Genomic DNA, 22,434 nt, shown 5'->3' with positions numbered 1-22,434 from the left:
AAGCTCTAAATTATCAATGTGTAATTAAGTGTTGCACTTTCAAAGATGTGAAGGTTGTGACAAAGAAACAAGGAAGGCAGGAAGGAGGTAGAAGGAGCAGAGTAAGTACTGTTTGTTGTCAGGTAGTAGATTTCTACATGTGATTTATGGTACAGAAAATCTGAGTTCAGAGAATCTCTGTGGGCTCATGTCCATTTTGGCCTATGGAAATACCTTATTTCATACTGTTAAAGACCTTATTTCTAAGCAAAAAAGGTCATATTTCAGACATTTGTCATAGAAAGATGCTATCAAGTGGCAACTTCTTTCATAATAACCTCTACTCACAAAGACTAAGAAAATCAAGTGTAAGAATGTGTCTTTACTACATTGGCTGTGTATTAACTGCCTGTTAAATACAACTGCTTATTAAATAAGGGAATGTGATGAAGAAGCAGAGCAAGTAGCAGTTCAGCTTTAGGCTGGAGTTCAAATAGGAGAGGAAACGTACACACACAGGCACCCCACTACTGGAAAACCAGGGCTTTAGGGGAAAGGTATTGGTCTTCTTTCTTTCTCAGTTGTTGTTTCTTAGGGGATAAAACTTACAAGCTAAATTAAAATGCACTCTACTCATTGGCGAACCGCATCAGCAAGAATGTGATCACAGACGTGGATGCTGTTGATTTATCACTATCCCATTCTCTACTTACAAGACCGCGGTCTAGGAGGCACAGCAATGAATCATTACCATTGTCTGTCTGGGAAATGTCAAAAGATTAAGTAAGGGCAGAAAAAGGGAGCAAAGAAAAGAACACACTTTTCTGTCAGAGAAATATTCTTCAAATAATAAAGAGTACTAAATCCAGAGGTACAAAAATTATCATTTTTTAAAATCTCTCCAAGTAAAATAACCATTAGCCATAATGCTTAAGCTTTCTGAGTGGAATGTACATTAGCTTCAGAACCTTTGAGAATTATCGTATTCTTTATCCAACTATCAAAGATGTACCCCTACATATAAAGAGTTTGAGACAAGGAAAACATAATTTCATCAGGTTGAAATAAATTCAAATTTTGAACCAATCACTAATGAATTCAGGTTTTAAAAACAACATATGTAGTTTAACTGGTAGTTTTATTACAAAAATAAGCATCCACAGAACATTTATTTACGGTTTAAATTATTACATATTTCCATACAATGTGAACAGAAAATATATTTTACCCCACACATCGTAAGAGCAAACAAGTGCAATCATTTCAACATTAAAAATGATAATCAAATCTGTACAACAGATAAATAAGTTCATACCTCTAACAGCTTGTAAAAAAAACAACCCAAAATATCTTGCCTGAAGATAACAGTTTACTTACAATTCTACTATGGTCACACATCTCAATGATAACAGCTTGAATCTCGCTACACTGCCACATGCTTAGACTGACCAACATAGGTATTAAACAAAAAAATAGGAGGTGGTAGTAGGATATACCAAAATGGTTGCAAATAGCTTTCCAAACATTGGAAATAATATACAAAAATTAATTAGTGGGGGAAAACATAAGATCCACAGGCAAATTGGTATTACACTGACACAGCTGAAGTAAAGGAAACGGATGAAAAGTTTTAACTAGAAAGAAAGTTTGGCCTTTTTATAAAAAGCAACAACATTAACGATGGCAAAACCCTGTCATGGAGCCTAGAACCACTCTGTGAGACAAAAGGTGTACAAAGCTTTAGGCTTCTCTACCTGAACACCACAGTTACCAGGAGTGCCCACGGCAGGACACAGAACATCAGAACGTGAAGACAAATCAATTAAAGGCATAATCTTTATCATTCCACATCATTGCACATATAAATAAAACAATACTGCAGTCCTTCGTGAGTAAAGTTTTCAATGAAATAAATTCCATGATGAATGGAGGTGCAGATAGTCTTATTACCAAATTTAGTATATATCAAAACAGTGATATCACTAAGCTACCTAAATCACCTTTGTTTTTTCTTTACTGGAAAGGTAATCATTTCCCTGCCTTCATATGTTAACTTGAAATCATTTGTAAACGGAAACACACTTCCAATAGAAAAAACAGTTTCACATGCAATCCTATACAATGCATTCAGGTTTACCCATTTTTTTTCTTTTAACATTTCACATGGAATATGTACATCTCCAATATATACAAGCACACGTGTTCAACAGACATCACTGATGTGTCTTCTGCCACGTGTTTACACTGAGACATTTGTATCTTCAGACGGATGCTTTTGTCCTCTAGGCAGAAAGACACAAAGTCAGTCTGCAACTTTAAGGTGTTTAGGATTTTATGAAGTTAATGTCTTGATTTATCTTGAATGGATGATAAGAGGAGGAGTCCACAAAAAAACATAGCTATACATGCCAACCTTTTCAACAGAGAGGTGTTATCTGTAGGAATAAGAATCTGTGCAAGGTCATTAGTGATCTGAGAAATTTCATGTGCCACACACACAAATATGAAAGTGCTGACGATGATGTTGAGCATAGGGTTTCCGGGTATGAGTACCAAGATGCCACGGGTGTCTGCGGCCAACCATATGTGATATTGGCAAATAAACAGCTAGAGGGAGAAAGAGTGACAGTTAGATGTGTACAGAGAGTCTATGAATAAATTCTTCTAATTTGAATATTTTACAGCATAATTATGCTAGACGTCTTTTCCCTAAACGATTTCCTTTTATTTCACTATTGGCAATGAAAAACCCACTGTACAACGTCAACCTGCTAACACATTACTTCCAAGTCTCTAAGAAATGAAACACAAGAGCAATCTAACATTGAAAACATTTCTTTCATTTTTGTGCATGTTATAGAAGATAGTTAACAACGTGATATTCTGGACTCTGGTATTCAAACCTCAATTAAAGAATGATTATATATGCATGCATATCTATGTATCTTATGTAAGTGCTGCATTTTTATAAATATATATTGAAATGGGATAGCTCTTATGCGTGGGTATGTGTACTGTATGCATATTTTCAGATACCATGTTACAAAGGATTATATGTTGTACTGGATTTTTCTCCACACACATGCATATATTACATGACGACCCAAAATACTTTGACCCTCCTGTTACATTTCTCTGACCACTCCCCTGCTTAGTCCTTTTGTACAGATAAAGCAACTTTCTGGGCATGTGGATTCTACTTCCATATCCAAAAGGATTTCAGTTGACCATGACTGTAGCAAACCTTTGTTGCTTTTCTCTAAATAAACTGGTACAGTGGGAGACGGGACAGCCTTTAAGACACATCAGTGTGTGCTGGTCCTCCTGTTGCTCTGCAGAGTCCAACAAATGACCTCTTAAACTGCACTAGCAGGTTTCCCACGTCTCTGTGAAGATGTCATTTTAGACAACACTACTCCTTCTTTACTTGGGACTGTCAATATGGTTCTATTGTCACATTACGTCAAGCATATGCATTAAGCTACAGTAATAGGAGAACTATGAAATTTGAGTTCTTAAAACCCTGGATAGTAACTTCATGCAATTAAAGTTGATAATCAAGTTCTTGTACTCTAACTGTAAAGAGCCTGGCAAAACAAATACTATATTCTGATTTGTGCCCAATAAGTCATCTGTGTTTAAGAATTTAAAATTTTTTATAATCTCTCCTATAAAGCAGACTAGAAAAAATATCAGAACGCTTACTCAAGAACTCAGAAACATTTACTTTCTCTATTTTAAGGACAATTAAATAAACCCAAAAATGCATCTTTTATGAATGTAATATGAATTCTACTGCTCTAAAATGTTCTCTTTCAAATAATAAAGATCAGAAATCTCTGAATATATCTGTCTGCACAAAGTGATTTGTAGATAATTTCATATTAAGCACCTCACACCAAGATGTAATGAGTTTAAAAATTTCTCAATTTTCAGAGTCAGATTGAATTTTATAACAGTAAGTATGAATAAACCAAATTCCAGCAATATATCTAATTATGCAGACAAGAACAAATCAAAATCCCCTCAGCATGATTTCATTTACAGTATATACTTGTATATAAGCTGAGCTCTTCACATTTTTTATGCTGTTTTTATGGTAAAATTAGGTGCCTTGGCTGATGTTCAGGTCGGTTTATACTCAAGTATGTAAGGTAGATCTAGTTTAACTGTGGGTGGAACTTGGAAAAAAAGACAATAGAAAGAACTTCTGAAAGTCATATACGTCTAGCTATTTAGATAATACTGCTGTTCAAAGGTGATGTTGTCTCCCCTATAATTATATAGCTCAAATAGCTTCAGTTTAAGAATATTTTTGTATATGCTATTTACACACACGCACACACTCTCTCTCTCTCACTCACACACACACACACACACACACACAAAACACTTGGCTACGTGAGAGGAGGTAATTTATTCATATACTAACCTCTAAAGAAATTTTTCCAAACCAAGCAAAAAATGAACTATATACTGAGCGGGCATATCCAGGGATATTCCTTATTAGGATAAAGGCTAAAATCTAAAACAAACATAAAAAAAATGAAACATTAATAATATCTTTAGTGAAATTCATATTGCATGAGGCAATATATATTCCTTCAATCAGTAACTTTGGGGTTTTTTTGCATTCTGGAAACAGAAACATGCATGAGGATATTTCAATTAGATAAAGTACTTGCAACTGGATTTCTAAATGTGTGATCCATAGAATGTACTAAAACAGATTTTAGCCTGCACATGGCTTAACAATTTTATGTACAGTGAACTCTCGCCACTTCGCGCTTTGACTTCCGCGGCTTCACTCTATCGCGGTTTTTGCGTCACAGCGCATGCTCTGTCATTACTGCCACTGATTGGCTCATACTGTACACGCTTCTGTCTGCATCACTACGTATCGGAGCTACGTATCAGATGCATTTTTGCTTTTGTACAGTGTACTGTAATTGTTCGCGATTTTTAAGAAATTTTATCTAAGCCCTATGATGGCTCCTAAACAAGCTGCTTCTTCTAAGCCTTCTGACAATAAAAATAAGCGCCAGAGGAAGATGCTCACCATCCAGGAAAAGGTAAAACTTTTGGATATGATCAAAGATGGCAAGAAAATCGTGGAGGTTGCACGCCATTTCGACTTGAATGAGTCTTCCGTTCGCTCCATCGGTTGTACTTCATAATAATAAATAATAAATGATAATTGTAACGTCCAAAATGTTTTACTGCATTTTCCCTTTTTTGTTTAATAAATTGGGTAATACGAGTGTAATGGTGACTAAAGGGTGTTTTTTCATGTCCTCTATGCTCTTAACTACGAAAATATTGATTTACAAATAAGGAATCCTACTTCGCGGAATTTCATTTATCACGGTAGGGTCTAGAACTGATTAACCGCGATAAACGAGGGTTCACTGTATATTGGGATAAGTATCAGAAACCACTTTATGCTCTGCGTTGAGAGAGTTAGTATCATATAGCAGGTGTAACTTTACCTCCTGACAGTTTTATTTCCATGAACTCACTCGTCGGCTGCCATCCTCTGTTATCTTCAAAAGGGTCCCTTCCTCCACTGATAGCCACCCACCCTGTGTTCGCCCCAAAGACCTTTACTTTCCGGAGTTCTAGCAATCACTCCTTCGCCTCACCCTTTTGCACCAGCTAGAACAATTCTATGCTTTTCCTAAACCTCCAACTCACCTATTCATTCCCCAAAACTAGCTTATCAAGCCACGATATTTCCTAAGCCTCTACCCTCTTTATAAAGAGGCAACAGATGGTAGGTAAAGTAAGAAAAATAACTTCATCTCTACAAATACCTCTTGAAAAGTTTCTCTCATAAAATGATTGAAAATCTGTATCTCAGAGGAAAACCCTTAGTCTGCACTGATCAATGATACTTTTGTCAACGTTTCTGGGCAGGGCTTCCTTTCCCATCTTGTACCTCCTGGGATACACGAAAGGCAGTGAAATGGGAGGAATTATGTGGATCGTGGTATCACTGGGTGAAAGAAAGGGAACTAGCGTAAACTGTCGTTATGATAGAGTGTTGTTATGATGTGCTGTCAGGTCAGTCCTGACTTACGGACAACAGAACAAAGCCCTGCCCACTCCTGTGCCACAACTGGTACTATGCTGAGCCCAGTGTCACAACCACCGTGTCTACTCGGGCCAACGACTCTGATACAACTACACAGAGATCCTCATGGGCAACGGCATCAAATAGACTCAAGTGTGAATGGGGCCTTTGCCTGATATTAGTCCTGCGACTTGAAGCAGAGTTCCTAACTTTTTTGGGTCTACTTCCTCAATCAAAAAATCATGAAAAATCCTATGAGTGCTCATTGTAGCATGTATTGTGAGTCTGTGAAGAAACAATTGGTAGTAGGAATTGTGTAGGTAGAATACATATAGGGGAAAATCATGAAGGTAGTGATACAATGAATTATTTTAATTAAAATATTGCACATACTATCATATAAATTACCCTATACACGTAAATCAATATCCCGAGCGTCAGAAAACCTGCAAATATTCCTGGAAAAGAAACTTTCCTTCTCTGTGTTTTTAACCCACTATACTCCTTGGTGTAGGCCCTTTCTCCATCACAATGAAATCTATTTTGGTATGTGCTTAGTAGGGAATGTGATTAGAAGAGTAGAAAACAACAAATAAAAACCATGGAGAAATATAGGTCGGGGGCATTGTTCTTACTAGCCTGATAAAATAATGATGTTTAAATTTTGTTCTGCATTTCTAACTCTGGAGACTGTGCTGAGTGAGTACTGCACACACATTATTTATAGCTGAGCACCTCAGCACTGGTTTGTTGCTAAGCCCTTCTGAACATTTCTATGCAGAATCTATGCCAACGCAAAGAGTAAGGATTCAGGGACAAAGGCAAAATGTCAGGGCCATGTTGGGAAAATACCTTCCAACAGGCCTCTAGGAATCTTGTACTAAAAACGTTTTAAAATCCTAAAGTGGTCCCTTAGATAGATACTCTAGGGATATGAATAAGGGGACTTTAAAAAGTCATGGAAAAATTGAACTAAAATACAATTGAAATTTTCCCACCAACTTTTTTAAGTTCCTTTGTTGGCATCTGAGAATAAGAGAGCAGAGTGATCAAATGCAGCCTGTAACCTTAGGGGCTACCTGAAAGCTCTCATACTTTAAACTACCCTTTAAGATATACAGCAACCAAAAAAAGTAGTGCTTGCTCCACTCTATGCTCCTGGCTCATTTCTTTTACTCTGAAATGAGGAACATAAGTTAGGAAAATGAGTCTGGGATGTGATGACTGGGAGGAAGGGCACACATGCCTCCGAAGCACAAATGTTATTCGCTATGCAGTCACTGTAGGGGTACACTGTGAGTGTAACATCTCCCTGTCGTTCTGTGAAGCACAGAAAATTCAGATATGGTTGTCTGTAGAAGTAATGAACCTACTAAAAGAATACACTCTAATATTGAATTTTTCATTACCAGTTGTGGTCAAGAGAGTCTAGTACCTGCATGGTACTACATTACATGGAGATTTAAGAAGAAAACATGAAAAAGATCCCTTAAATCTGAGAGCATTTAAGGTAGGGGGAACTCCTTGCTAAACTACTCATTTTTCAGGCCTTCACACAGATGCTGCTGCCTCTAAAGTCTGCCCTGATGGGTAGGCAGTCTACCCTATCAAGATGGGTAGGAAGAACATCTACGTGCTTCCTAGTGCCCGTACATAAAACCACTACCACACTATCCAATATCCTACAAAATGGCAACTGATGGAAATTCCTGCTCATCTCCCAGTCCCTACTGCAGGCATTTCTTCAGACCGTGACTCGGAGATCCAGCCCCACTGGCCTCCTCTAAGCTCCTTGAATAATAAAAAATGCTTCCTTTCCTCACACAGCCCGACTTCTTGCTGCCCCTCTGTACCTGAAATGTTATCCTCTCTGTTGCTTCTATTCATCCCTCTATTATCAGCTTAATCTTCTGAGGGAAATTCTCCTAACCTCCCTCCCTGCAACTAGGTCAGATCCCTTCTGATAGTCTCTTACAGCACCATGAACATCGATGTGTAATTATCTAGTGATTACATATTTACTATTTAACACAGAAGAATGGAGACTCCATGAAGTAGAAATTAAGTCTGATGTGCTCACGATTCATCAGCAGACGTATCTGGCACACACATAGTACGTATTTATTAAATAAAAACAATGTTAAATGAATGAATTTGTATCTACTTCTCTATTAAATGATAAGTTTCCTGAGAGCAGATCTTGTATCTAGCTTAACATGGTATCTCTATACCTAATATGACACCTAACACAGTAAATAATAACTACGACAATAACTGAAGAGTTTGAATAAATGAAGTAGAGCAAAAGAGTAAGGAAACTTAATATTTTATGAGGATCTACAGAAGTGACAAATATTATGGCACACTGCCTCAAAATGCTTCATGAAATCCTTTGGGGGAAAAATTAGGATCTTTCCTACAAAAAGAAAAGAGGCGTTAGAGCCTAGAAAGATGAACTAACTACATTTTCTGGTGTTTGATCACAGATATCTCTGTCTCCAAAGACTGTTTGTAAGAACTAAAAAAATAAGCATTTATTTAAATCAAGATAGTTACCTGCACCACCGAAACCAAGGGGTGGAGTTCATTGCACTCAGCTTTGTTTTTACAACTGCTGGCCCAGATGGAGTAGGTCTAAAAGAAAAAGGAGAAAGTATTGATGCGTACTTTTTTTTTTTTTAAGTTAAGCCTTAAAAAGTATAATGCTCAATTTTAAAGTGTTATGCATTTATAAAGTTATATCTATTCTGCTATTAGTAAGCTGCAGTACAGACTCGCGCAGGTTTTCTCATCAATGGCTCGGTGAGCTCGCTGTTCACACACGAGGGAAGAGACACGCACAGGCATGCGCCTGTGCTTCTCTGGACACAGTGAAGAAGAGGCCGGGGGAGCGCTTCACACCAAACAGTTATTATAATTTTTTTCCTCAAATTTATCACAACTTTTGAAATTCCGGTTTTTCTGGACTTCCAGTTATTTTCATACTTAAGACATGCACACAGTTTCTCTAGAATTTTTATCCAATTAGAAAGGTAAAGAGAAAGGAAATTAAAATGAATTATTAAAGATACTTAACTTATTAGCTTTCTTAAAATTAATGATATGCAATTAAAATTTTGAATATTAGATTCCATTTAAAAACTTACCAAGAAAGAAACTACTGAAATAAACAGCAAGCAATTTGACACTTTGTTTGAAAAGAGAGGTTCGCCCTTTCCTTCAGAAAGTACTTGCCGCTTTTGTAAAGCCAGGTAAGTGAAAGCAAACAACATTCCATGGAAGACTACCTGAAAAGAAAGGTGAGGAGACAATTTGCCTTAAACAGCACTTTTAGGTAAACTGCAAAGATATTTCATTAATGAGGAATGTTAAGTATAAGCTTAAAGATTTGGAAACTCTATGAAGAACTTAAACATAAAGCTCCAAGAATGAAATAAAGCTAATGATTGTTAGAAACCATCATGAATAAACAAGCAAACCCCTCACATGACAAAAGGAGCCAGGCTGGTTAGTTCTGAGCAGTCTCAGCAAATACAGAAATAAAAATGATTGCAGGGACAATGGTAAGACATTCTTCTTTCCTTAAAACACATGACATAATTTAAATGGACACAACCAAGATTAGCCCATTTATCTTGATTCTTTCAGTCAAATAAAACAAACACTACCACCGTCAAAATAATATTTTAAAAGAGTGAAAAAGAATATGGTTGGTTCAAAAAGCATAGACGTTGTCCTGTCAAAACAAAGGCTGAATATGAATTTTACAGGTCTATCATAATAGAATACTCTAATGAGAAAGTTGAGAATTTAAAAATATTTCATGTTAGTCAAGTTTTAGTTAGACAAAAGACAAATGGTTTTGAAATCCAATGTAGTACATTTATAAAGGATAGAAATACGGACACTAGAAATGGGAGAAAAACAGCCCCTGGAAGGTATCTGTTGAATACAAAAAGGAAGGAGAGAAAGATGGTAAGGTGGGATAACCAGTGTCTACTATCTTTCAAATGGAATGCAAGATGTTTTATATCTTCTTTGATAACCATATTCTATGATTCAAGAAAAACCTACTTTTTACGGTAGTTTCCTGTTGCTATAGAAACACACATACATTTTTCTTGCTGTAAAATGAAGTGCAGCGGCCAGGGGGTGGGGGGGGGATGATCATGCGGACTTTCGAAATCAATATATTTCCGTATTTAAAACAAATTAAAAGTAGATTTGTAACATTTCCTAATCACTTTTTAAAGGTATAATTAGAAATAGAAAAAGTTTACATGGTAAATACATACGTAACGGTCTAACCTCCATCGGAACCACCATTCATATACATTCCCTTTTAGTTCAAAACATTTGGACAATGGCCAAAGTGAAAAGATCTTTTCAAATGCACCCTAAGAAAGGAATCCAGAAAGGAAATTTAAGATGGCACAAAGTCAATACCTGGTTTTGTAATACGATGATTTAATTGTGGTTTCATAAGTAAGGATCATTCACAATGTACAAATTCTACTTACTGTGGATAATTTATAAATCATTTGTTTGCAAATTCCTTAATTTGTAAATTCTCCTTATTTCACTTGAACATATCACTTAATCTGAAATTCATTGGAATTAAATGTCTTTTCCAATAAGGATGACCCAACATTTTGTGGCCAACTTAGCCTTCACAGCACATGAAAGGTTGAGACCGAGTTAAAACCACAACAATCAAAACCTGGCAACTGGAAAATTATTCTATTTAAAGTTTTTAATCTAGCATATAACAAATGTTATTTCAAATCAAAACATAGAAGTACTAAATGGTATCAATATCCTAAAGAATGACTGTTATGGTTAAAATATCATTTTCTGAGCTAGTCTCCTTCCTCAACGAACCACATCAAAATGCCATTACTAATCTTTGAAACAAAATTTATAATTTTACTCGGGTCAAGCTAACGATTAGTATCTTTTGTTATTAATCTGACAACAAGGGCAATCTAGGAATGAAGGAGCAGTCAGTCGTCTTAGGTCTATTCCTGCACGTTAATGGAGGAGTCTTTCAAAGATGAGAACAAAAACTTCAATTTCTAAACTGAAGAATGATGACAAACTGTTACCAAAAGCTCCATGACAAAACTCAACGTCGCCATTTTAGAAGGAGTCAATTTAAGAAGCAAAAATATTAAAATTATATGAAATGTCAGGTGCTGATAAACCTTTAGGCCAGAACAATTTTATTATTTTAATAAAATGCAGTATTCTCCATTTAACCATATAATCCCCAAAGCAAATTAGACCATTGAAAATAGGTTCTATCAAAATCTATGCCCCATAAAATTAAGTATCTTATCATGGTTGCAATCAGGTACTTATAAATCACACACAAAAATCTATTTAATGATCTATCAAGTCATACAGCTATTGGTGCAGTAAATACATCTTATAGACAAATGTGTATGTGTCTGTGAGCTCATGCAGAGCACATACAAGGGTAAGCCAAAAAATATTTCACCACAGTCAGAAAAATTCATTAAACAAAATATCAAAATGCAAAGCTATTGTTTCCCAACAAATCCTCCACCTAGATTTATACATTTCTGAAGTCAGTTTTTCTTTTTTTTTTTTTTTTAAATTTTTTTTTTTTTAACATTTTATTAGGGGCTCATACTGAAGTCAGTTTTTCTATCTTTAAGTCCTCCCTAAAGCATTCTACGCTCTTCAATTTACATCATAACAAAATGGAATCCTCTCATTCCTTTTAAATGTTCTTGGAATTGTAGGTAAGACCCCTGGTGATACAGTGGCTTAAAAACTGGGCTCCTTTCTGAAAGGCCGTTGGTTTATACCCACCAGGCACTCTGAGAGAGGAGGAGAAGGCTTTCTGGTTCCGTAAAGATTTAGTGTCCTCTGATAACCGATGAAGCAGTTCTACTCTGCCCTATAAGTTCTCTGTAAGTGAAAATCAACTCAGCAGCAGCGGACAGGTTTGAATTTTGAGGAGAAAAGGAAGTCTGAAGAGGCACCTGCTCTATGGGTAAGGAGCAGTCAGGTGGACGAGCCAAGTTTTTACACCAAAGGTCGTGTGGGACAGGCCTTGCAACCTCAAGGGCGGGTGAGAGCATTGTCATGGCGACAAGAATCCCCGGGCACAATTTTCCTGACCTTTTCCTCACCAGCAGTTTTCGAATTTTCTTAAAACTTATTCATTGTATGTCCCCATGATTGCCCGATGCCCTACAGTAGAAATCTTATCAAGATTACTACCTCTTCGGACTCCTTCAAAGCAGAAACCTGTCTACCTGAAACGTAAATGGTCTAGGAAGATCCCCTGGGAAGGCATTGTTGGACCAGAACTTGTTGGAAGGCACACTAAATAGACCAAGACAAGTGCATCACTGAGAGAACTTACCTGTAGCCATCCTATTGATTGTAGAGAGAGGTTATGGCATGTTTTGTGTGGAATAAATCCATGCATCTATGAATTGGAACCCTAAAGCAGTTATTTTTTTTTCATGTCACTTCATTTATATATAGCACAGACATCTACACTGTGTATCAAATTAAGAACTTTGTTTTTAACTTAAAAATTGTATTTCTTAACTAATCAACACATTTGTTGAGCACCCATTTTCGGAAGAACACGAGAATGTGTACTGATTTTTCTTCTCCTGTCGTCCCCAGAGCTGGGAAGACTCACTGGGTCCTTTTTCCTTTCCCTCAGGTATACCCAGGGAGCACTGGGAATTTTAATGAATATTTCATAAGTGGCTGATGCTGTTACCTAGCTATTACTTTATGTTTATACATGTGCATACTGTTTTCTTATTATTTATGTCCTATAAAAAAAACCCATGGTAGCCAGGCAGACATGGAGATACATTCAAAAGCACTGCCATCGGCTCACAGTGGCCTTACAGGACAGGGTGGAATTGCCCCCGTGGATTCCGAGTCTGTAATTCATTATGGGAGTACAAAGTTTTGTCTTTCTCTTGCAACGTGGCTGTGGTTTTGAACTACTGAACTTGCAGTTAGCAGCTCAAACTGGAATTACTACACTGCTAACAAACGCACTGCCACTGAATTGTTTCCAACTCATGGTATCCTTTTAGGGTCACTAAAAATTGAGGTAGATGCTTTATATAATTGTAAATATGAAAACCCACTCAACATGAAGTCACACACACACACACACACACACACACACACACACACACACACTTCCCTTAGAGAAAACAAGAATGTTGGAGAGTGGAGTAACTGCAGAACACGGTAAAACTATAGGTATTTAGAAGAAAGCATTTTGCTATAAATAACATAAAACTCATTGCCATCAAGTTGATTCTGACTCTGCAATCGTAGAGGGCAAGGTAGACCTGCCTTACAAGGTTTCAGACTTTCTATCTTTACAGTAGCAAGCTGTAAAACATCTTTCTCAGAACAGCTGGTGGGTTTGAGCCACTCACCTACTGGTGTGCAAAGGAGAGCTTTAAGCTCTGTGCCAGTAGGGCTCCTTATAAATAATATAAAAACCTCAAAACCAAACCCACTACCATTGAGTCCGTTCCTACTTACAGGGATCCTCAAGGGGTTTCCAAGGCTGTACATACCTACTGGAACAGAGTCTCACCCACCACCACCACCACCCGGGCTCCATATCAACAACATAACCAGACCCCAGTCTCAGCGCTGTGAGTCAGGGCTGACTCCCAGCAACGCTAGAGGGCAGCGGAGAACTCGCCTGTTCTCCAGAGGAGCAGCTGGTGCTTTCAAATGGTTGATCTTCACATGACCAGCTCAATAGGTAACCCACTGTGTCACCAGGGTTGGTGGGACATTGGGCTACTAACTTGAAGGTCAGCAGTTTGAGACCACCAGTCTCTGAGGGAGAAAGATGAGGCTTTCTACTCCTGTAGAAATTTATAGTCTTTGAAAAACAAAATGGCAATTCTACTCTGTGTTATAGGGATAAAAAGTTAAAGTTAGGAAAATGACCAAATCAAACTATTATTTATTAAATTAAGCATATTACACATTTACCAGCCCCCTTTTCCTCTACCTACCAAACTACCAAAAGTTCTCTTTCCAGTTATATAAAACAAGCAAGAAATACTTTATTGCAATGAATAATGCACAGAGCATGCTGCAAATTCTGTCAAGAGAATTTTGATCTCCACTTAGAGTAGTGTGTTCCAAGAGGCATTCAATAAACGTTTGATTGATCAGAGTCAGGTTAAATGGATCTTGAACAATTGCCAGAGGAAGAACTTTAAAATGCTCTTACAACACAAACAATGGTAACAAAAGTAGATAGGTCTCAAAAGAAGTATACTGAGTAGTCAAATCCAGTGACACTTTTATTACAGTCATTAAAACATGAAGCTAAAAAAAAAGCTATGACTCTTCTCACATACTTTAATAGACTTGAACAGTACGATAAAGCATAATAAAATGTAAACTGAAAAAAGGTACGAACCTGAGAATATGCCAAGAAACATATACAAAGCAGCAAGAAGGCTAGTTTCAACAGTAAGCAAAAATGCCAGAAACAATTTCCTAAGAGAGAAAATATTTGAATTTACTAAATATACAAATTAACATTAGAAAAATAAGATGTTATTATTCTCTATATTATTCTCTTAATATTCTATATTCTTATTCTATCCTATATTCTCTCTATATAGTCTTTAATACAGATACTAACAAGAGATTAGTACTCTTTATATTAACATTTCTCATAAGTGCATTTATATGCTGTGTAGCTCTATAAAAATTTAAATGCCCTTATGTTTCAGTAGCATAGGTTACAAGCAGGGCCAAAAGGGGAAGAAAAGGGTAGATAAGGATCTTTGCTGGGAATGAGTCTTAAACATACACAGTACCCCGTATAACTGCTATTCATGTACCATAAATATATTTGAAAATGCTTCCTGGATTTAAATATACCTTATTACTGAACATTGAAACAGAATTAGGATAATAGGGTAAATGTAATTCTTATAAACACTTACCGTATATACTCGAATATAAGCCGAGCCGAGTATGAGCTGAGGCACCTAATTTTACCACAAAAACTGCATTAAAATGTGCTGAAAAACTCGGCTTATACACGAGTATATACGAAATGTTAAATATAATTTAGGTGATATTGCTTAAAGTTCTAAGAGGAGAGCTTAAACTCCCTAATGGAGTAGGACATAAGGTACATTTTAACACATGCATATGTTAAATTATGCATTCCAAGTTAATACATATTGACTGCTCAATGATTAATGTGCTGAGTAGTATAAAGAGTAAACTACAGAGGCTGTTCAAAGACACTAGTGGACTTCATTGGAGGCTAGAACTCAACTCTTCCTGAAAAATTATTTGATATTTTTATTAAATAATGTTTTTAGTGCACAATATTTCATTGAAAGAATAAGTCAAATTTTCTTTTTCCAAAGAAATCTTTTCCATAAAAATAAAGGAAAGCTGTTTTAATAACATTATCTTCAGGGGGAAAGACATTAAAACCAGTCTCTGTCCTCAATTTGAACACTATCAGTAACTGGCTATGAGTACTTAGAAAAGGGCAATGTCTTGGACACTCAGGTTTCCTTATGTGTAAAGCAGGTTGATGATAGCTGGCTAATGGGTTGCCTGGAAGATCAATTAGTTGTGCTTTTAAACCTCAATGAAAAAAGGCTTCTTGCAGAAAAAATTTACTCAAAATCTCAATATATAAGAAATCAATTAAAAGCCGAGCTGCCAAAGCAGAAGCAGTAGAGGAACCCAAGCCCGGCTTGGCTTGGCTTCGCTCCCAAGCTCATCTCTCGTCTAGCTGCTTCCACTCTGGCTCTTTACAACACAGCTGGAAACTGCTGCATTAAGCTACGGGGTAAGATGGCATTGAAAAGTTATAAAACAAAACAAAACACATAATGCAAAATATAATTCGACAAGAAGTCATCCTATTAACATTAAGCTGTAATATCTTAGAAATATATTTTAAGAATAAAAGTTCAAAATATCAAAACTAAACATAATCTTTCTACATCTCCTACTTTAAATAATCGTTTTGGGTAACTAAGTGACATTTAATACACTGAAAGAGCACAGTCTTTAATATTATAAGTAAACGTATACACCTACCATTCGCTTTTTTTTGGATTATCTGTGGCCATAGTGCTAAAGTGATGTATATGATCGTGAACCATACAGTGACCAAGGGGACAAAGTAATAGAATTGGTAAGGCCGATCCATTACTATACATAACACTACTACCAGGAAATTGAGACGAAATAAGACCTATTTAAAAGACAAGAAAATGATTTTTATTCCAGGTATACACAAAGAAACAAAGTCAGATTTTCTCTGACAAAATATGTTTACTGAAGAGTTAAAACATTAACTGTATGAGTTATATTTTATCGATTTCCAAAATTACATTTGGTCTACAATCACTATAAAGAGTTGAATATAAAATATTTATGCATCATTATATTAACTAAATCCCAGCAAAGCACCAGCCTACACTGTCCTCTGGCTATGCTTGCTGTTTTTTGTTAAATGTAGGGAAGGAATTGGAAACCTTCTTCCTAGGGCTACGGTTTATATGCAGATATTAGATTACCTCAACAAAAGGGTGTCCATTTCATCTCTTGTTTGATATTGATTTACCCCATTTGGGATTAAACTGAAGGGTTGTCATACATACAAAATAATATAATTCAAATTAAAAAGTGTCTTTGAGACTTTTGTAAGTCATTTCAGGTATTAGTGTGATGCCATTCAAAGAAGTCGGAATTTGAGCAGATTTATATTATCTTTAGTCACACACTTACATAGATAGGTAGATAAAACTATACCTTCACCACTTACTATGTGACTTTGATAAATTACTTAACCTCTCTAAGCCTCAGTTTCCTGGTTATAAACATAAAGATAGTAACTCAGATTTGTAACAGGAAATAAATATTTAGAAACTACCTAGCACATGTAGAAAAGTATTTTTTAATAAGTTAGTAAGTATTAACTCACTCACTCCTCATAGGAAAAAAAACATGGCATATTTAATAATTCCAGATTGTAACTGTATACATTTCTACATAACTAAAGCGAATCAGCAATGTTGTCCCCTGTGTGCTACTGTTTTTATTAAGAGATTCTTCTCAATTATATTTTCCCTTTTTGCAGTAATAAATTATTTATCTTGGATTATTAAACACCAAACCCAGAAATAACCATTTTAGATTCCTATTCATAAATTCAAATTACTTGTTATCTTATAATGACCAAGTTTATGTTTTCTAAACAGCTAAGGTGAAAAGCATGTTGAATTGAAAGAAAAAAAGACAACTGGATATATTCCTACCTGACAAACTCTATGGATTCCAAAGTCTCCTTTGATCCAAAAGTATGAGAAATGCCCATAGCCTGTTTGAAATAGATATGCAGCAACGAGAACTCGAATGTGCATGTACACAGGCAAAAACTGTTGACAAAAATGAACACGTAAAAATACATGTTGGCATTGATCGGATTATAACAATGATATTTATCTAAGATAATAAGATCACCATTATCATTTGGTTATCAGTTCAATGAAAAGATCTATTCTCAAAAGTTAGGCATGATCACAAAGAAACCAACCAACTGCTATCAATTCTGACTCATAGCATATCTCTCTATCACTGAAGCTTAAATTTTACAGGCGCAGACAGTCTCAGGCTTCTCCTGGGGCAGCACGTGTGCTGGAACTGATGATCTTTCAGTAAGCAGCCTCCTGCTCACCTGGCAGTGCCACCAACGCATTACACTCACAACGCACACTCCAACTCACTGCCATGAGGTCAAGTCTGACTCAGAGCAGCGCACGAGCAGAGCAGAGCAGTCTGGGTGGGCTTCTAAGGTTGTCCATCTTTATGGGAGCAGAAAGCCTCATCTTTCTGCAGGGGCATTATCAAAAGGGCCTAAAGAAACCCCACAGTAAACCACTTAATAGTTAATTTATGTTTCAATTTCCTAGTCTGTAAGATGAGGTTATTGCCTTCTCCCTAAAAGAGTCCTTGAGAGGAATAAATAAGATAATAAATGTGAGGCACTTTCAATGTTAGTCTGGACCATTAGAATTCAATATGAGCTAGCTGTTATTATTAGCTACCATCTAGCCTTGGTATAATGGTTTTCCTAGTTCTCACATTTTCCCAAAGACATGAAAAATACTTTTAAAATCTCATGTATTTTTATCTCTGTATACACAGAATTTAGAGTTGTAAATAAAAGCCACAGACTACTTAAAATATTTAAGAAACATATATAAATAACATTTTAAAATACATCATTCATCACAGTTTTTCAGAGCATCACATTGCCATTTCTAAATTGAATGCAATACAACACATTTTGAATCTCCATAGTTACTAGAGATATTTAATCACAAGTACTAATCCTCAGAACCCTAGAACATTGCCAACCGAGCTACCTCTTCTATGCCCACTGTCCCTTTTAAGTGCACCTCAACATCTCCACTAGAAAACTTAAAGGCTTGTTCTCAGTGACATCTAATGCTTACAATTATAAGGCCATTGATTTAGTGAAAAATTACAAAATCTGTATATAATTTCTTTAGCTTCTATTTGATAAACTCATCTGATCACCTCTGTAAGTGTACAACACTAACACTGTTTATGACCATTTTAAGTTAATGTGTCTTCTCCAACTGATAATTTGTACAAAGTATTTTCCTGTACAAAATATTTAATTTAAATTAACATCTTCAAGAAAAGACTTTATTAGGTCTTGAATGAATAGCATCTCTCTTTTAGAAGGAATAGGATTTTCTTTTTTAGAACACAAGATAATGGATTTTTACATTCTTGTACATAACTTCCACTTCAGCCAAACAGATACATTTCTAAGGCTTACAGGCAGGTTCATTGTGTTTCCTAGGAAATATACGAGGAAGCCTAGTGGCATAGCGCATTAGGGGCTGGGCTGCTAACCGCAAGTTCGGCAGTTAAATACGCCCAGGCACTCCGAGGGAGAGCTGAGGCTTTCTGGTCCCGTAGAGTTCCACTTCCAGCAGTTCACAGGGGCCGTTCTACCCTCTCTTACCGTCGGAACACTCTATGGCAGTGAGTTTGGTTTTTGGTTTTGGTTGAGTTTCTCAAACTTTAAAACACATTTTATATAACTTAGTTTAGGTATTAATTATAAAAACTTAGGCTGAAAGTGGTTATTAGAAACCAAGGCTCACATTCAAAAGCATTATTTTAACCATAATGTAGCAAGAATGTTCAGATTCAGAACAAATTACATATTTTTTCTATCCTTGCCATATCCAAGGTGGACACAGACCAGGAAAGCCATGAGTCATTTATGACAGCAAGGGAGAAGGAAAAAACACCCACTCAGATACAGCAGGCAGACGAACAGGAAGAGATCGCCCCAGAACAGAGGAGGCAGCCTTTAGGAAGGTATACCCTACACAGCGACAGGTAGAAAATAAAATATAATAATCTAATTCAGATTTCTTCTGATAGTAAACAGTCTACTACAAATCTGTGAAAATTAAGTTTAATCTACAAAGTTTACTGAAAACTTTAAATTAGTTTCTCAACAGCATGACACGAAATAAAATCCTTAGATTACCAGCTGTTTCAAATACATTAACTCTTTCATGTGAACCATGGGACATATAGTATCATCAACATTTCCAACCTCTGAGGTGTCTTGGAAATCTGCTATCCTAGTTTGACAATGTGCTACCATCAGGCAGGGACTTGTATAATGACATGAATCTGATACAAAAATCTGCTATCCTAGTTTGACAATGTGCTACCATCAGGCAGGGACTTGTATAATGACATGAATCTGATGCAACACACTAATCCTACCACCTGAGTCATTTGGTATGTATATATATATGTATGTATGTATGTATGTATATATATTTACAGATGGATACATAATTCTATCCTTATACATATCCCTGAGGGGGGGAGGGGGAGAAACTTCCCTTTGAGTTCAGCATACTTTTCATTACTCTAAGCAAATGATACCAACAGAAAATTCAAAGCAGAAAACAATTCAGTCAAATAATTCACTGTTAAGATATCATCACATAAATACAAATTAATTATTGCCTTCTCGTACCCTATTATTATTATTTATCCATTTTGTTTTAAAAGTAATATCTATTCTCAAAGCAAGTGTAAGAACAGAATGGGAACACAGAGGCGTGGGTGGGAAAGAGGAAAGATCTCTAAATGATAGAGAACATAGAGCACCGTGAAAGTCCACGCCTTAAAAACATTGCAGTAAGATGACTTCCTATACTTTGTAAGTATAAATTAAAAATACTCACTGTACTGGCTCCAGAGATATGATAAATCAAAATCACAAGTTGCATCCAGCCTTTCCATTCATCTGTTTGTTCTCTATTCAACACTTTAGTCTGTACAAAGGAACCACACTCTGTTTTCAGAATTCATCAGGGTATCATTATTAGATACACTAGATTTTATCCTGCTGAATGTACACTCAAATTTATGTTACCAATGTGCTTACATAATATAAAGTTAATGCTTTTGTCACAAGTATCATGGAAAGAAAAACAGGTAAAAATGAACTTAAAAAAAAAAAAAAAAAAGAACTTTACTCCCGATCAAAGAATAAGCTAAAATAATTTTAAATATAAATTTTTAAAAGAAAATTTGAGTATTTAACTTGACTTTACATGAAGATATTTAAATTATGATAAATCTGAATATACATAAGTTTGAAAATGGCATTTTAAAATTTTCTGTAAGAAAATCAGAGTTTCACTCAGTGTTAGGAAGGATTTTACAAATCACTTAAACTTTTGTGATCAAAAAAAGATCTACGATTATACTTTTATTTTTTCCTAGTTTATTCTAACTGGTTAATCATGAATTATTTATTATAATAGAATTTATTAATGCAAATATAACGTCTTTTAAGGAAATTATAATTTTAATAATTATAACTTATTTTTATAAATGAAATAATTCTACAGTATTATATGGTCTTAATACTGTGAGCAATGGCAGAAATTCTGGAATAGAAAAGTTCACAGTATTTTAATTGGCCACTTCATTATGGAAATTATAAATTTATGCATTTTCTAACTGTAACTTCTACTCCTCTATCCCCAAGAAAACAAAACTTTAACTAGATCATGACTTTTTTCCCAACTTAAGTTGTATTTTTCAACCATTCAATTTTCTTGTGGTTTTTTGCATATCCTCTACTCGGTTCCTAAAATGCAGCACTAATTCAAGTCTAATAGCAATATTCCTTGTGTTTTCTGGCATTGTTAATGACATTGTTTCTTCTGTGGAGAATTTGTAATGAAGAAACAAGGATACTACACAAAGGGAAAAGAAAACGAATCTTACCTCTTTAGTATTTTCATTGTAAAATATTCCCAAAACCAAGATGTAGATAATTGGAATAAAGAAAGATGAATGTGTATAAAATTTGTTCTCCTTCATAAACAGATTGGCACGGTCACACATGTAAAAATATGCCATAATCAGGCCAAGTTTGCAGAAAGACTGTAAAAGTATTTCTAATGGAGACATGGGGATATTGATAATATTTTTCTTCTCCTCTCCACTTTCCAAATCAGGACATAGTTTGTTCTTACGATGAGCATTACGATTAATTATGCCCAAAATTACGTAACCGAAAATGGAGAAGATGAAAAAGCAAGCAGCTAGCTTCTGTATGAGAGTAAGAGGAGGCCGAGGTTGACAACAGGAACCATCTACAGGCTTCAAAATCTTATTGCAGTATACATTCATTAGAATCATTGCAATCTGTGAACAAATCAAGTTATTCAGTTATTATCTTGTCAGTAATGCATTTCACATTAGCTTTTCCCCTGTGATTACTGCCAAGATTTCAACACTGAACCCCAAATGCTTCTGTACTGTTTTGCTATCCTTTTCCAAATAGTCATGCAAATAATATTATCCCCTTCCATCTCTGATGGATCATTCAGGGTTTTTCAAACTTTTTTTGACTATGCCCATAATAAGAAATTCACTTCACACTCAGTACATACACGAGGGGTCTTCAAAATTCCATTGTTTTAATTCCATTTTCTCCACAAGCTTTTTAGAGTCCCCACCCCACCCCACCCCCCGTATATAAAACGATACCTATTCTTCTTATTATTTTTCTACTCTTTTCTTTCTTTCTTTTAATTACTAATTTCATGGCTGCTAATTTTTAAACCTTCAGTTGAAAAATATTGACGGTGGTCTAAGACCCAAGAATTTTAGTTAAAAATGCTCAAACAGAAGACAGGAGACTATCTGAAAACAGAGTTCCAGCCTAAAGATGTGAAATAAGGATGTACAAAATTGCCAAATTGGGGGGGGGG

At 35.7% G+C, this 22,434-nt stretch overlaps 1 protein-coding gene across 3 annotated transcripts in view; it reads right to left on the bottom strand.

Moving 5' to 3' along the window:
- Positions 1-1,098: 1,098 nt before the first annotated feature.
- CASD1 (CAS1 domain containing 1) overlaps positions 1,099-22,434 on the bottom strand; it is a 34,701-nt gene continuing 13,365 nt past the window's right edge. Inside the window, exons 8-17 of one of the 3 annotated variants that reach the window (XM_030885171.2) lie at positions 21,443-21,865; positions 20,389-20,478; positions 17,395-17,514; positions 16,172-16,328; positions 14,514-14,593; positions 10,348-10,449; positions 9,199-9,339; positions 8,609-8,686; positions 4,412-4,504; positions 1,099-2,586 (exon numbers count right to left, since the gene is read on the bottom strand). In XM_030885171.2, coding sequence (XP_030741031.1) covers positions 2,320-2,586; positions 4,412-4,504; positions 8,609-8,686; positions 9,199-9,339; positions 10,348-10,449; positions 14,514-14,593; positions 16,172-16,328; positions 17,395-17,514; positions 20,389-20,478; positions 21,443-21,865 — 1,551 coding nt within the window. In that variant the 3' untranslated portion in view covers positions 1,099-2,319. The remainder of the gene's footprint in view (positions 2,587-4,411; positions 4,505-8,608; positions 8,687-9,198; positions 9,340-10,347; positions 10,450-14,513; positions 14,594-16,171; positions 16,329-17,394; positions 17,515-20,388; positions 20,479-21,442; positions 21,866-22,434) is intronic. The other 2 variants (XM_045288704.1, XM_045288705.1) reach the window with 2 other exon arrangements.

This window comes from Echinops telfairi, unplaced genomic scaffold, assembly GCF_000313985.2.
Source record: "Echinops telfairi isolate 266 unplaced genomic scaffold, ASM31398v2 ScPeMD7_23;HRSCAF=83, whole genome shotgun sequence".
In the NCBI taxonomy this organism is placed as follows: Eukaryota; Metazoa; Chordata; class Mammalia; order Afrosoricida; family Tenrecidae; genus Echinops; species Echinops telfairi.
This window is presented reverse-complemented; position numbering and strand designations above follow the sequence as displayed.